The 12,622-nt window shown below is 43.7% G+C and overlaps 1 protein-coding gene across 9 annotated transcripts in view; it reads left to right on the top strand.

The window, feature by feature from the left end:
* The window catches only part of BRCA1 (BRCA1 DNA repair associated), a 243,881-nt gene that overhangs the window by 22,553 nt on the left and 208,706 nt on the right, over positions 1 to 12,622 (top strand). For all 9 annotated transcript variants that reach the window (XM_068264418.1, XM_068264421.1, XM_068264423.1 and 6 more), the window contains exon 2: positions 409 to 501. In XM_068264418.1, the coding sequence (XP_068120519.1) occupies positions 422 to 501 (80 nt within the window). In that variant the 5' untranslated portion in view covers positions 409 to 421. The remainder of the gene's footprint in view (positions 1 to 408; positions 502 to 12,622) is intronic.

Here is a 12,622-nt window from a genome sequence, read left to right as displayed (position 1 = left end):
GGTAAGTATCTAACTTTGTTTCCTAGTTGTTTCCACTTTGACACCACTTCTGGCCAGGACCCTCTGACAGTTGGCATCTGTGTGAGTGCCGCCATGTCATGCAGTAGCATGAAGCCACTTGTGGTCTGGCAGCTTCGGCTTACTGCACAGGTTCAGTATGGCTGCTCTCGTATATGGCGAAAGCCTCGGCCGTGAGAATGTATCCGACAAATGGATTGATTCCATTCATCTGATCGAAACGGTTAGTGGGAATTCAGCCATTCTCCGGCAATTACTGTCCCACTTCCTTGTAGTATTGATCATGATGCTCAGCGCATTCTACTGTCATAAGAACCAATAGCGAAAGATCGTATTGTGGTATTGAAAGCAACTGTTCATAACGTAGTGTTTTTTTTACATTCTTTTCAGATGAGTAGAAGAAATGTCTTGCACTAAGCTAGATGTCGAAGATGTTCACAATGTGTTATCTGTCATGCAGAAAAATTTGGAGTGTCCTATATGGTAAGTGATGTCACTTTCTTAAAAGTGGAACCACACTTTCCAAATTACTTTGTTCTCCAGATAGTCGGTCCTTCAGTTTCTCCAGGCTTGCAGCTTAAATCACTTGCGTTACTTCTTGGTACCCTGTATAAATGTAACCACTTCACTCCACAGGCCTTATCCGCCAATTGCATGCAGATGTGCTGTGCTTGGTTTCCTCTGTGGTTGCTATGCAATACATGCAGATCTCTGGTTGTTGGGTTATGCCTATATTAAAGAAAACCTGTTACTACAAAAAGTTCCCCTGGGGGGTACTCACCTTTTGTAGGGGAAGCCTCCGCATCCTCTCGAGGCATCCCCCGTCCTCCTCGGTCCCACGGCGGTCCCGCTGTGCCCCTCCGAACAGCGGGTATGTAAACATTTACCTCACCGGCTCCAGGCGCAGTATCCGCTCTCCGCTCGAAGATAGGTGTAAATACCCGATCGCTGTCTGCTCGCTCTACTGCGCATGCGTAGTAGGGTGGACCTGACAGAGATCGGGTATTTCTGCCTATCTCCGTACGGTTTGCCGCAACAGCGCCCCTGATGGAGTCAGGAAAGGTAAGTAAATCAGCGCTTGTCAGGCTTGTCGAGGGAGGATTCCGGGACACTTTGGGGAGCCTCATTGGGACCCTGAGGCTTCCCCCTACCAAGGTGAGTACCCCCCAGGTTTTTTTTTTTGTTTTTTTTTGTTACAGAGTCTCTTTAAGTGTTGGGCCTAGGATCACTTTGAGTCCTCTAAATTTTTGCGCATGTAAATTGGTTTGAAAAACCATGTGCTGCAACAAATCGTCAGTGATGAATAGCTGGAAAAAATCTACAGGCTGAACATTTTCAGTGGGCACTGAGGTTCTTCTTGCCCCTATGAAAGGCAGGATAGCAGGTAATCAGTTACCACAAATAGTCTCATCTGCTTCCTCCTGCCTGAGAGGTACCGTTGGCTGCACAACTTGCCTTTGCCTGGCTCCCCTCTGACCTCTGCTGCTAGCTGCAGCCATGTTTCCAACCGAGCACCCTGCTAAGGCATCTGACGGGTCCTGGCCAGTAGATTCATCATCCCTCCCTCACGGTCACATGCAAGCGGCGATATAACGGTCCTGTGGACCCTGAGCTGTCAGAAACTAAGACTTGGTCGCAGGGAGCTTTTCACTCCCTGAATCGTCCTCACTGCTGCGTTGCCAAATAAGGAGGAAAGAAATAAATAAATATATATATATATATATATATATATATATATATATATATTATACACACTCAGGTCTTTCTCAAAAAATTAGCATATTGTGATAAAGTTCATTATTTTCTGTAATATACTGATAAACATTAGACTTTCATATATTTTAAATTCATTACACACAACTGAAGTAGTTCAAGCCTTTTATTGTTTTAATATTGATGATTTTGGCATACAGCTCATGAAAAATCTAAAAAAATTAGCATATCATGAAAAGGTTCTCTGAACGACCTATTAACCTAATCATCTGAATCAGCTAATTAACTCTAAACACCTGCAAAAGATTCCTGGGGCTTTTAAAAACTCCCAGCCTGGTTTATTACTCAAAACCGCAATCATGGGTAAGACTCCCGACCTGACTGCTTTCCAGAAGGCCATCAGTGAATCCCTCAAGCTACAGAAAGAAATTTCTGAACAAATGGGCTGTTTCCAGAGTGATGTATCAAGGCACCTCTGTGGGAAGGAAAAAGTGTGGCAGAAAACTCTGCACAACGAGAAGAGGTGACGGACCCTGAGGAAGATTGTGGAGAAGGACCGATTCCAGACCTTGGGGGACCTGCGAATGCAGTGGACTAAGTCTGGAGTAGAAACATCCAGAGCCACCGTGTACAAGCGTGTGCAGGAAATGGGCTACAGGTGCCGCATTCCCCAGGTCAAGCCACTTTTGAACCAGAAACAGCGGCAGAAGCGCCTGACCTGGGCTACAGAGAAGCAGCACTGGACTGTTGCTCAGTGGTCCAAAGTACTTTTTTTTGGATGAAAGCAACTGTTGCATGTCATTCGGAAATCAAGGTGCCAGAGTCTGGAGGAAGACTGGGGAGAGGGAAATGCCTGAAGTCCAGTGTCAAGTACCCACAGGCAGTGATGGTCTGGGGTGCCATGTCAGCTGCTGGTGTTGGTCCACTGTGTTTTTATCAAGGGCAGGGTCAATGCAGCTAGCTATCAGGAGATTTTGGAGCACTTCATGCTTCCATCTGCTGAAAAGCTTTATGGAGATGAAGATTTCATTTTTCAGCACGACCTGGCACCTGCTCACAGTGCCAAAACCACTGGTAAATGGTTTACTGACCATGGTATTACTGTGCTGAATTGGCCGGCCAACTCTCCTGATCTGAACTCCATAGAGAATCTGTGGGATATTGTGAAGAGAAAGTTGAGACGCAAGACCCAACACCGCTATCAAAGCATCCTGGACCTCCATAACACCTGAGCAGTGCCACAGGCTGATTGCCTCCATGCCACGCCGCATTGAAGCAGTCATTTCTGCAAAAGGATTCCCGACCAAGTACTGAGTGCATAACTGAACATAATTATTTGAATGTTAATTTTTTTTTGTTTTAAAAACACTTTTCTTTTATTGGTCGGATGAAATATGCTAATTTTTTGAGATAGGAAATTTGGGTTTTCATGAGCTGTATGCCAAAATCATCAATATTCAAACAATAAAAGGCTTGAACTACTTCAGTTGTGTGTAATGAATCTAAAATATATGAAAGTCTAATGTTTATCAGTACATTACAGAAAATAATGAACTTTATCACAATATGCACATTTTTTGAGAAAGACCTGTATATGGCTTTTTAGCCTTGAATAAATGGAACCGCCGCTCACCCGCCTCTCCTCCAGTAATTGCTGATTAACAAAGTCAGTTTCTTCCTGTATAAGATGGCTGTGACCCCTGTGACAACTTCTGGGTCGCGGCTCTAGTCTGCCCACGGGTGCAGGCATGCTGCATGCTCCAGCGCGCCACCCTGCTCCAAGGATAGATCTCTGCACGGAGCAGGGTGGGCTGGTAGCGCGCACAGGATCGTACAGCGCAGCATGGCCCTCAGATTAGCCTCTGCAGCTGTGAGACTCTGAGGGTGTGAGACTCCTCACATTGATGCACAAACGCGCTTAATGGGGCGGCATAATTATTAAAAGGGTCGGAATAGGCAGCGATTGACTGGTGTACTGTAGCTCTGCCTCTTCCTGGTAGGAAATTCTGCGACCTGTTGGGTCGTGTAAACTATTTAGCACATTTCTGGTGGTTAAATGCTCGTTCTGCAGTGGGGATGTACTCAGCAGTTTACTATTGAAGAGTACTGCAGGCTGAAAAGAGAGAAAAAAATAGCTTCAGATTCTCTTTAAAAGAAAATAAATATGGCAGCCTCCATAGTCCTCTTACTTCAGGTTCCCTTTCAGTGTACAGCAGTCTTTTTTTCTTTTTTTTCCCCAGCTATGTCATTTGTTGATATGTTTAAAGGGAATGTCCACGATAGTAAAAAAAAAAAAAAAAAAAAAAAAAATCAACTCACCCGGGGCTTCCTCCAACCCCTGGCAGCCGCTATGTCCCTCTTGATGACTTGATTGACAGCGGCGCTCGCGCTGGCACAGTAGAGGATGACCTGGCGAGGTTGGCTTCTGCACCCTCTGGGCCCGAGAGCCAGCGGCTGAGTGCGGAGCTGCAGCGAGAGAAATAGCGGCTGCCAGGTGCTGGAGGAAGCCCTGGGCAAGTAGAATTTTTTTTTTTTTTTTTAAATCTAGCCTGGTCATTCCCTTTTTAAAATGACAGTACACATTTAAAATAGGGGCAATGTGATGGATGGCTTCATTGCCCAGTAAGGGTGCTCAAGAGCTTAGGTCCAGTTTGTTCAGCATTTTGAAACTATTAAAAATATATGAAGGAAAAGGGGGGGGTCACCGCACTCAACCAGAGGGGGTGTGCTATGGGTGTGTTAGACACGTATGAAAGGTAGGGAGGGGAGAAGAGGTCTCCCATATATAAAGCACCACTCCATTTGGGCTTTAAGTGGAACTGAAGTCAGTTTATTAAATGTATTTCCTATGAGAGCACAGTTAATCACTTACACAAAATGACTTACACTTTATATGTAAAAATGTATTTTCACATTTAAAGAAAAAACTGCTAACCACATAATTATTCACTTGACCTACAGGGATATGCCATTGTTTAGTTGCTGTCTAATGCATCTGAATGGTGATGTTTATGGCAAAAGCTAACTGCACTTTGTGTCAGTGTTTAACACACAAGCCCATATGCACTTCACTTTATCTTCTAGGTGATATTTTCACACATTGTCATAAAATGCCCCTTTAGGCTACATTCACACTAAGACGTTGCGTTAGATGCTACGTTAAGGTCGCATAACGTGCACCTAACGCAACGCATAGTGTGGTAGAAGCTGGATGTCAGATCGAGCCGCGTTAAGCGGCTCTTCATAAGTCCTGTGATGCCGTGATGTGTACTCTTGGACGCATGTGGCATCACGTGGTCCCGCCAGCCAATCGCCGCACAGTGCGGCCCTCCAGGAAGTAAACACTGCACGTCACACCATGCAGTGATTATTAATTAGCCATGTGCCTGGCCGAGGGGGAGACCTCCTCCTCCTCAAATACTACTGAGCATCTGCAAGCAGTCTAACGTGACTTAGCCGCATAGAACGCACAGCATGCAGCACTTTGAAATAACGTGAAGCGTTACAATGTAACGCAACGTGGGCACTGTGAACAGCCCATTGATTTTTCATTGTGCAGTGGGCTGCGTTACAGGCTGCACTAACGTGCGCCTGTAACGTCTTACTGTGAAAGCAGCCTTAATCCACCAGCAAGCAATAAAACACTCAAAATACATTTTGTAGTACATTTTCACCATTTGTTGGGTACTTTTACAATTCAAAAAGTTATTTTAAAGAGAATATGAAAGTTCTCTACTAGGAGAGAACTCAGGAGAAAAAGTTACCATATTTTTTTCCTCTTTTTTTCACCCCCAAGAGTGAGACAAAAATTGCATACACGTGTACGTGATAGTGTACGTGATCGAGTACGCATTCAATGCAAGAATGCCTAGAAAATGGGCGTTTTTTGGTGCCTCTTATAAGTTGGAAAAATACGGTAATTGCGTATGGGTCAAGGAGTGGTTAACAAGTGGCAGTTATACTCTGCATCAGTGTTGTAACTTCAATTCATAGGGCCCCCCTGCAAAACTTTGATGGTGGCCCCACCAGTGTTCACACCCTTTCCCTTGCCTACTACCTTTGGCGCCCTTCATTGCCTTGGGGCCCATCTCATAAGGCTCATAAAACAAGTGTGGCCATCAAGATCTTCATACCAATAGAAAGTGTAGCCACAAAAAACACCTGAACTGAAGTATGGACAGAGGGAGGTGAAGGCTCAGCAGTGATGGCCCAGTTCTTCGTGAAATAAACTGGCAGTGATGGCTGACACTGCTGAGGATCCTGATTGCTGACATCTGGCAGTGCTGGCCAAGGTGATCCAGTTCGAAAGGTGCAGTAGTGTTCATTTCTGTGGAGGGTCAGGTGACCATGACCTTTGTTGCCAAACTGTGCTTTCAAGCAAATTGCCACTTTTTGAAGTATATTCAGCTGCAGAGTGACAGGCTGTTATTTATTTTTTAATGCAGGATATTAACGGAGCTACTTTTACAGAGGTAGGTGCGTGCGTGCGTACAAACACTCTCATTGCTTTTATAGGAGTTGGGCTCCAATGTAGCCAAACTCCTCCATCCCCGCTGCTTCCCCCTCAGCTCCAACAGTTTTTAGCACAAAATGTAGGATTGGCTATAAGAGAGCTGAGCGTTTGGCACCGAATTTCATGCCCCTAGCACCCAATAGCTAGAAAGTTATATTGCAGTCAATGGGTATCTGAGATGCATTATGCATCCTGTGTGCCAAAAACACTGGCTTCATTGTTCATTGTTGTTTAGCACAAGAGCTAAAAAGGTTCTATGCTGAGGTAGCTGTTTGGGGCGGCATCTGCTGAGAATCTAGCATGTGTGCAGCAGCACCTGACATATGCCGTCATGCACTGTGTAGGGATGAATAAAAGGGATTGCCCAAAAAGGAAAGTCCTTTCTCATAAAATTAGTATAGATTTGTGTGTGTGTGCGTGCGTGCGTGCGTGTTTTGTAATTGAATGTTCTAAAACTTTATTAAAGCAACAGTACTCTGTTTGGAGTATGGATTATCCATAATCTCTTGCTTTGCTGCACAAGAATTTTTTTTTCTTTGTTTTTATGATTTAAACAGGTTTTTTTGTTTTAAGCGCAGCATAAAGTAAAGTCCACATGATTTCTGTATAATGTAGAAGAGAAAATAAATGTTTGAATAGCTATTTTAACAATTGTCTTTTCCTGGTATATGCTGAAACCAATAGATGGCACTGTGTCAGCATCTTTCCCAGAGTTTGTTTGTCGATGGGTCAAGCAGCAAGCAGCTTTCAGATTGTGTCTGCCCAGCACTATTTTCTGGTTTTCCAATGACCCATCAGATGAAAAGATATGATTAACCTCTGGCCTTAATTATCAGATATTGTTTGAGCGTGGAACAGCTTGAGAGATGATATTTTATTCGCTGTTCTTTGTGGTAAACCGCATATTGATGTGTTGTGTCTGTGGTCAGCAGTGAGCATTTGCTATGATTACTTACTAGCAATTAAAGTTTTCAATGTGATTGCGGATATGGCAGGTGCATTTGTTTAGGGAACCACCAAGGATTCATTTTAAATAGTGTTCAACAGTTTTAGGTTTAATGTAAGCTTAGAAATGCTTACAGTATTGTTCATGTTCTACTTCAACTTCAGGCACCACATTGAAAATGGCCCCAGATGTTGTTACACCAGTTTATTAAAGGAAACCTTTGTTGATAAGAATAAGGAGACAGTTACCTTTAATACCACTGTAAAAATGCCAACGGTTTGGCTATCCGTTGCTTTCATAAGATTGTTGTAACTGTAATTGCTGTAACATTTGTTGTTGGATTCTACCGATCGGTGCATCAGAACATGTATATTTTCCGTCCTATACATAACTACTGTCCACTGCCTAAAGCTGTTTTTAGAATACGGTTCAAGGAAGTTCAGATCAATAATGTTGTGTACTTGCATTACAAATTTAAAGGGGCACTATGGCGAAAGATTGTAAAATTTTATAATATGTGCAAACATAGACAAATAAGAAGTACGTTTTTTTTTTTCCAGAGTAAAATGAGGCATAAATTACTTTTCTCCTATGTTGCGGTCACTTACAGTAGGTAGTAGAAATATGACAGAAGCGACAGGTTTTGGACTAGTCCATCTCTTCATAGGAGATTATCAGCAAGGCTTTTAATCTTTATAAAGATATTACTGACTTTGATCCATGGGAGGTGTGTAATGTGCAGGGCTGATGCAGAGCAGATCTATCTATTTGCACCGCTTTCAGACAGTAAAGTCCGGAAATATTCATAACAGGGAGGTTAAGTGTAAAAGGGCCCTAACTGTCACTCAGAGGAGCTCACAATCTTATCCCTACCATATTCAGCAGTAGTATTTTTAGTTAGCCAATAAATGAATCCTGATTTAAAACTTCTTGCTAGCATATTCAGTCACTGTGTTTTGTACCTTTTACAGTCTAGGGGCATTTTTTTTTTCTGGTGGTTATGAGCTGGATGCGGTCCTGGATTATCTCCTTCCCGATCTGGACCAGGGAGTGACTGAGCTCCTGGACAGTGTGAGATGCAGCTGGTGATATCTGATAGACAAAGACACAATGTCCCAGAGGTGTTATTGGATTTAGGTCAGGCGAGTGTGGGGGCCAGTCAATCTTATCAATTCCTCGTTTCTCCAGGATCTTCCTGCATACTCTTGGCACATGAGGAAGTAAAAATGTCAGTGGCCTCCACCCGTGAAACCATTCCTTTTTTAATCGTCATCTTGTTGCCCGTGTAGTGTACTTATTATTTTGTGAGAGGAATGCTTAGATGAACTTCAGCCTAAACAAACATACTTATTAATTAATTACATTAGTTATGCTAATTAAAATAGATAGGTAATATAATCTCTTACCCACCCTGTTTTAAAAGAACAGGCAATTGTTTGTGATTTCATGGGGCAGCCATCTGTTTGGTTGAAAGGAAGTGACAGGGAACACGAGACACAGTTCCAACTGTCCTTTGTCCTGATTACCCCTCCCAGCTGTGTGCACTAGGCAACGAGAACAACTTAATCAGAAATCCCATCATGCTTTGCACAGCACCAGGGGAAAAATGCCTGGGCAGATTTCTTTGATGGGGCGGAGCTTAGCTTCTGTGCTAAAATGAAGCTTGGGTAACAAAAACAAAGTTTTGATTCTGTGAAACTGTTAAAGAAACACCAAGCCTTTTCAGTGCTGCTGAGTAGATTTTTAGTCTGGAGGTTCACTTTAAGCCTTTCCAAAAAAATCAGTTTTACTCACCTGGAGCTTCTACCAGCCCCCTGCAGCCGTCCCGTGCCCTCGCAGTCACTCACGGATCCTCCTGTCTTCCGCCGCCAGCTACTTTCATTTCCGGCTGACAGGCCTACTGCTCCTGCCCAGGCCTGGCCACATGTCTCCTTCTATGCATTCCCATCCGCAATAGCGTCCTGCGCAGGCAATAATGCGCGAGGCCAGGCTTGTCGGTGAACCGAAACTAGCTGGTGGCAGGTGACCGGAGGATCCGTGAGTGACTGCAAGGGCACAGGACAGCTGCTGAGGCTGGTAGAAACCCCAGGTGAGTAAAACTGATTTTTTTTTTTTTTTTTTTGGAAAGGCTTAAAGGAGTTATCAGGCTTTTAATAGAAATATATAAGTGCTACTTACCCGTGGCTTCGTCCAGCCCCAAGATCCCAGCATGTCCCACGCCGCAGCTCTTCCCGCAGCCGTTTGCCGCCTCTGCCTCCCGGGCCGCGGTGATGACATTAGGCTGACCTGGAGGTGGGCCTGTACTGCGCCTGTGCGATCGGCGCTGTCAATCACCGCCACCTGGACCGGTGCATACTGCGCAGGTGCAGTAGTTCTGCAGGAAGAGCTGCGGCGTGGGACATGCTGGGAGCTAGGGGCTGGACGAAGCCCTGGGTAAGTAGCACTTGTATTGCTATTAAAAGCCTGATAACTCCTTTAAGTATCCCTTTAACATCAAAGCAGCTGAAACTGAATCGCCTCTGCTACTTGACTGACCAGATCAATATCTCAGACGTTTCATTGATTTCATACCATGCTCTAATTAAACAGTGTTCCTTTAATTAGTTTGAACAGTATATTTGGCTGTATACTAATGAAACCGAACCCTCCCATATATACCTGAGAGAATAGGTAAGCCTAGTTATCCTGAATGTAAACTGAGGGTAAACTTTATTCTTTCACTAACACACTGGTTCTTGTTGACCGTTGCTACTGCCAACACACTGCCTGTTAGGGCCGGTTCACATAGATGCTTGCCTGTCATGTACTGCCAGTCGTGACACTTGTCATTTAAGTTCTGCTCATTCAAATGAATGGGCAACACCAATGCTGGTGTTTGTGCAAATTATGGTAAACAGCAGGAAACACCGCGTTTTATAAACCCTATTTTTCTGTTGTTTGAGGTAACCCTGGAAGCAACAGTTTGCTTCCAGGATCTTGTACCACCACACCTCCCTGTTCCTCTGTGAGAATCAAAAACGCTGATAGCTGTCAAAAATTTTCTGTTCGCTTGCATAAATACATTTGACTTGGACGCCCATGTGATCTGGCCCCTACTTCTGCCTGTTTCTTTGACTGCAGACTGGGGTGGAGTGGAGAGAGGAGAGCCTTTTATGCACATTGGGTGGACATTACTATAAACTGAAATTTAAATTTAGCCCACAATTTGGCTTTAAAATTCCTGGTTTACATTTGAGTATAAATCGTGTTGACTTCTCAGGTTGCTGGTGTAGTCTCTCCTCGCGTTTTGTTCTTTAGGATGGTCAGCATTTCGCGCCTCCAGTGATCTTGCTGTTAGAGTAATTAGCTTTTTCTGTAAAATCTGCCCAGCGGTCTCAGCTTTTTGATATTCTGCTTCCGATCTCTATGCAGCAATCCTGGCCAGTGGAGCCTGAACACAAGACAAATCGTGCTTCACTGCCATTGCCCAGGAACATATACTGATGAAATGGTATTTACTTATGAGATGTTTCCCAGAGCCAACATTTTGTCAGAAGTCGGCGAGAGATTATTTTGTCTTCCTGTTTCTCAGACGCTATCACAGGGCGCCCTGTAAAGAAATGTTTCTTTAGCGTGATTGATTTCTGTAAGTTAAATGGAGTTGTTTCATTCACGTAGTTCAGAGGAAGCAAGCAGTGTGAAGGCCCGCGTGCCGGCTTAGTGCAACGTGTCAGCGGGATATGCAGAGAGTTCTGTCACTTATTTAACAAAATGCTAATAGAATAACTGGGACGTCTTTACAAATACTTACTGTAAAACAGCCGCTTGGAAATTCACTTGTCATCTTAACGTATTGAAAACAGACCTGAACTCAAAACTTTATCAGCTCTGAAAGATAACAGCATAATGATTTTTTTTTTTTTTTTAAAGAAAAACATTTCTTTGTTATAACTGATACAAATCTTACAATAAATCTGCAGTGTGTCTACTTCCTGCTTTCATTGAAGCGGACCTATTCTTAACATCCTGTGTTTACAAATGACCTCTCTGCCATGGCAGTCAGCTCACACAGCTAAGGGATCAAATTACAACTTGTGTTTAGTCACAGATGAGGGGTAATTAGCAGGGCTGTGGAGTCGGAGTTGGAGTCGGGGTCAGGACAATTTTGGGCACCCAGAGTCGGAGTCGTTTATTTCATAAACTGAGGAGTCGGACTCAGAAGTCTGAGTCGGATGATTTTTGTACAAAATCCACAGCCCTGTTAAGTATTAGACTAAGGAGTCAGAGTCGAGGAGTCGGAGTTGGAGCCATTTTGGGTACCCGGAGTTGGAGTCGTGGTTTCAGAAACTGAGGAGTCGGAGTTGGAGTCGGAAGATTTTTGTACCGACTCCACAGCCCTTATTCAGGCTAAACTCTCTAAGTACATTCAGGGTGCATTTTATATAGGTTTTCCTTCTGTCCAGTGCAAGAGTTCAGGTCCACTTGAAGAATGTCGTTTTGTAGGTATAAGCGATACTATGGAAATGAAACCAGTCATTTTAAAAACCTTAAATGAAACTTTGCACTGGGCAGTGGATACCCATACCTCCCGGCGGCTACCCCGAGTCAGGCTCTGGATTACCTCTCCTGGATGCATTTTTACATCCCAAGCCTGACTCTTAGTTACCACCAGGAAGGTTAATGATGCCCATGGATGACTTGGTACAGTATATTCCTGCGTATAAGACTACTTTTTAACCCTTGAAAATCTTCTGAAAAGTTGGGGTTCGTCTTATACCTCGGGTGTCATTGATGCCAGGTGATATGCCCTGTCCCGTTACCGCCTCTCAGATCTCGCTGCTGAGGACTGTAGTGAAGTGGCGCAGGCACACATGTGCGAGATCTGAGAGGCAGAGAAGGAGGTTAATAGGATACAAGGGCAGGTCAGAAGGGTGAAAGAGGCGTGTTTTATGGGCACAGCGCGATCTATTCTTCCAGACCGCTTTGATAAACAGGTAGGCAGGGAGCGCTGACCAATCCACTTAGGGAGAGTTGGCCAATCGAACCAGTCAATTGACTATATACTGTTATATGCTGGGTACCACATACAGTACAGCACCAGTATGTGTTCACACATATCACCAGTATATGATTTTTTTTATTATCATTTGGTCTGCATTGAAAGAGGGGTAGTCTTATACGGCAAGTATATCCCAAACTCTGTATTTTAACTGGAAAAGTTGGGGGGGTCGTCTTATACGCCGGAATATACGGGTACTTATATTGATTCTGCACTCAAGTCATTATTTTAACATTGAAATTGCTGGAAAAAAGCTTTACTGTCACATTCTATTCTATACAGTATCCATTTTACATTTGATTAAAAATGAAGAGCTTGCAAAGACCTTTTTCTTTGTTGAAAATGATGGCATTAGTTTTTATTTTGAAACACACAATGGAATCAAAATAGAATG

The sequence above is a fragment of the Hyperolius riggenbachi genome, chromosome 12, assembly GCF_040937935.1.
Source record: "Hyperolius riggenbachi isolate aHypRig1 chromosome 12, aHypRig1.pri, whole genome shotgun sequence".
Lineage (NCBI taxonomy): Eukaryota > Metazoa > Chordata > Amphibia > Anura > Hyperoliidae > Hyperolius > Hyperolius riggenbachi.
The sequence above is the reverse complement of the archived record's forward strand: the minus strand, read 5'-3'. Positions and strand labels throughout refer to the sequence as shown.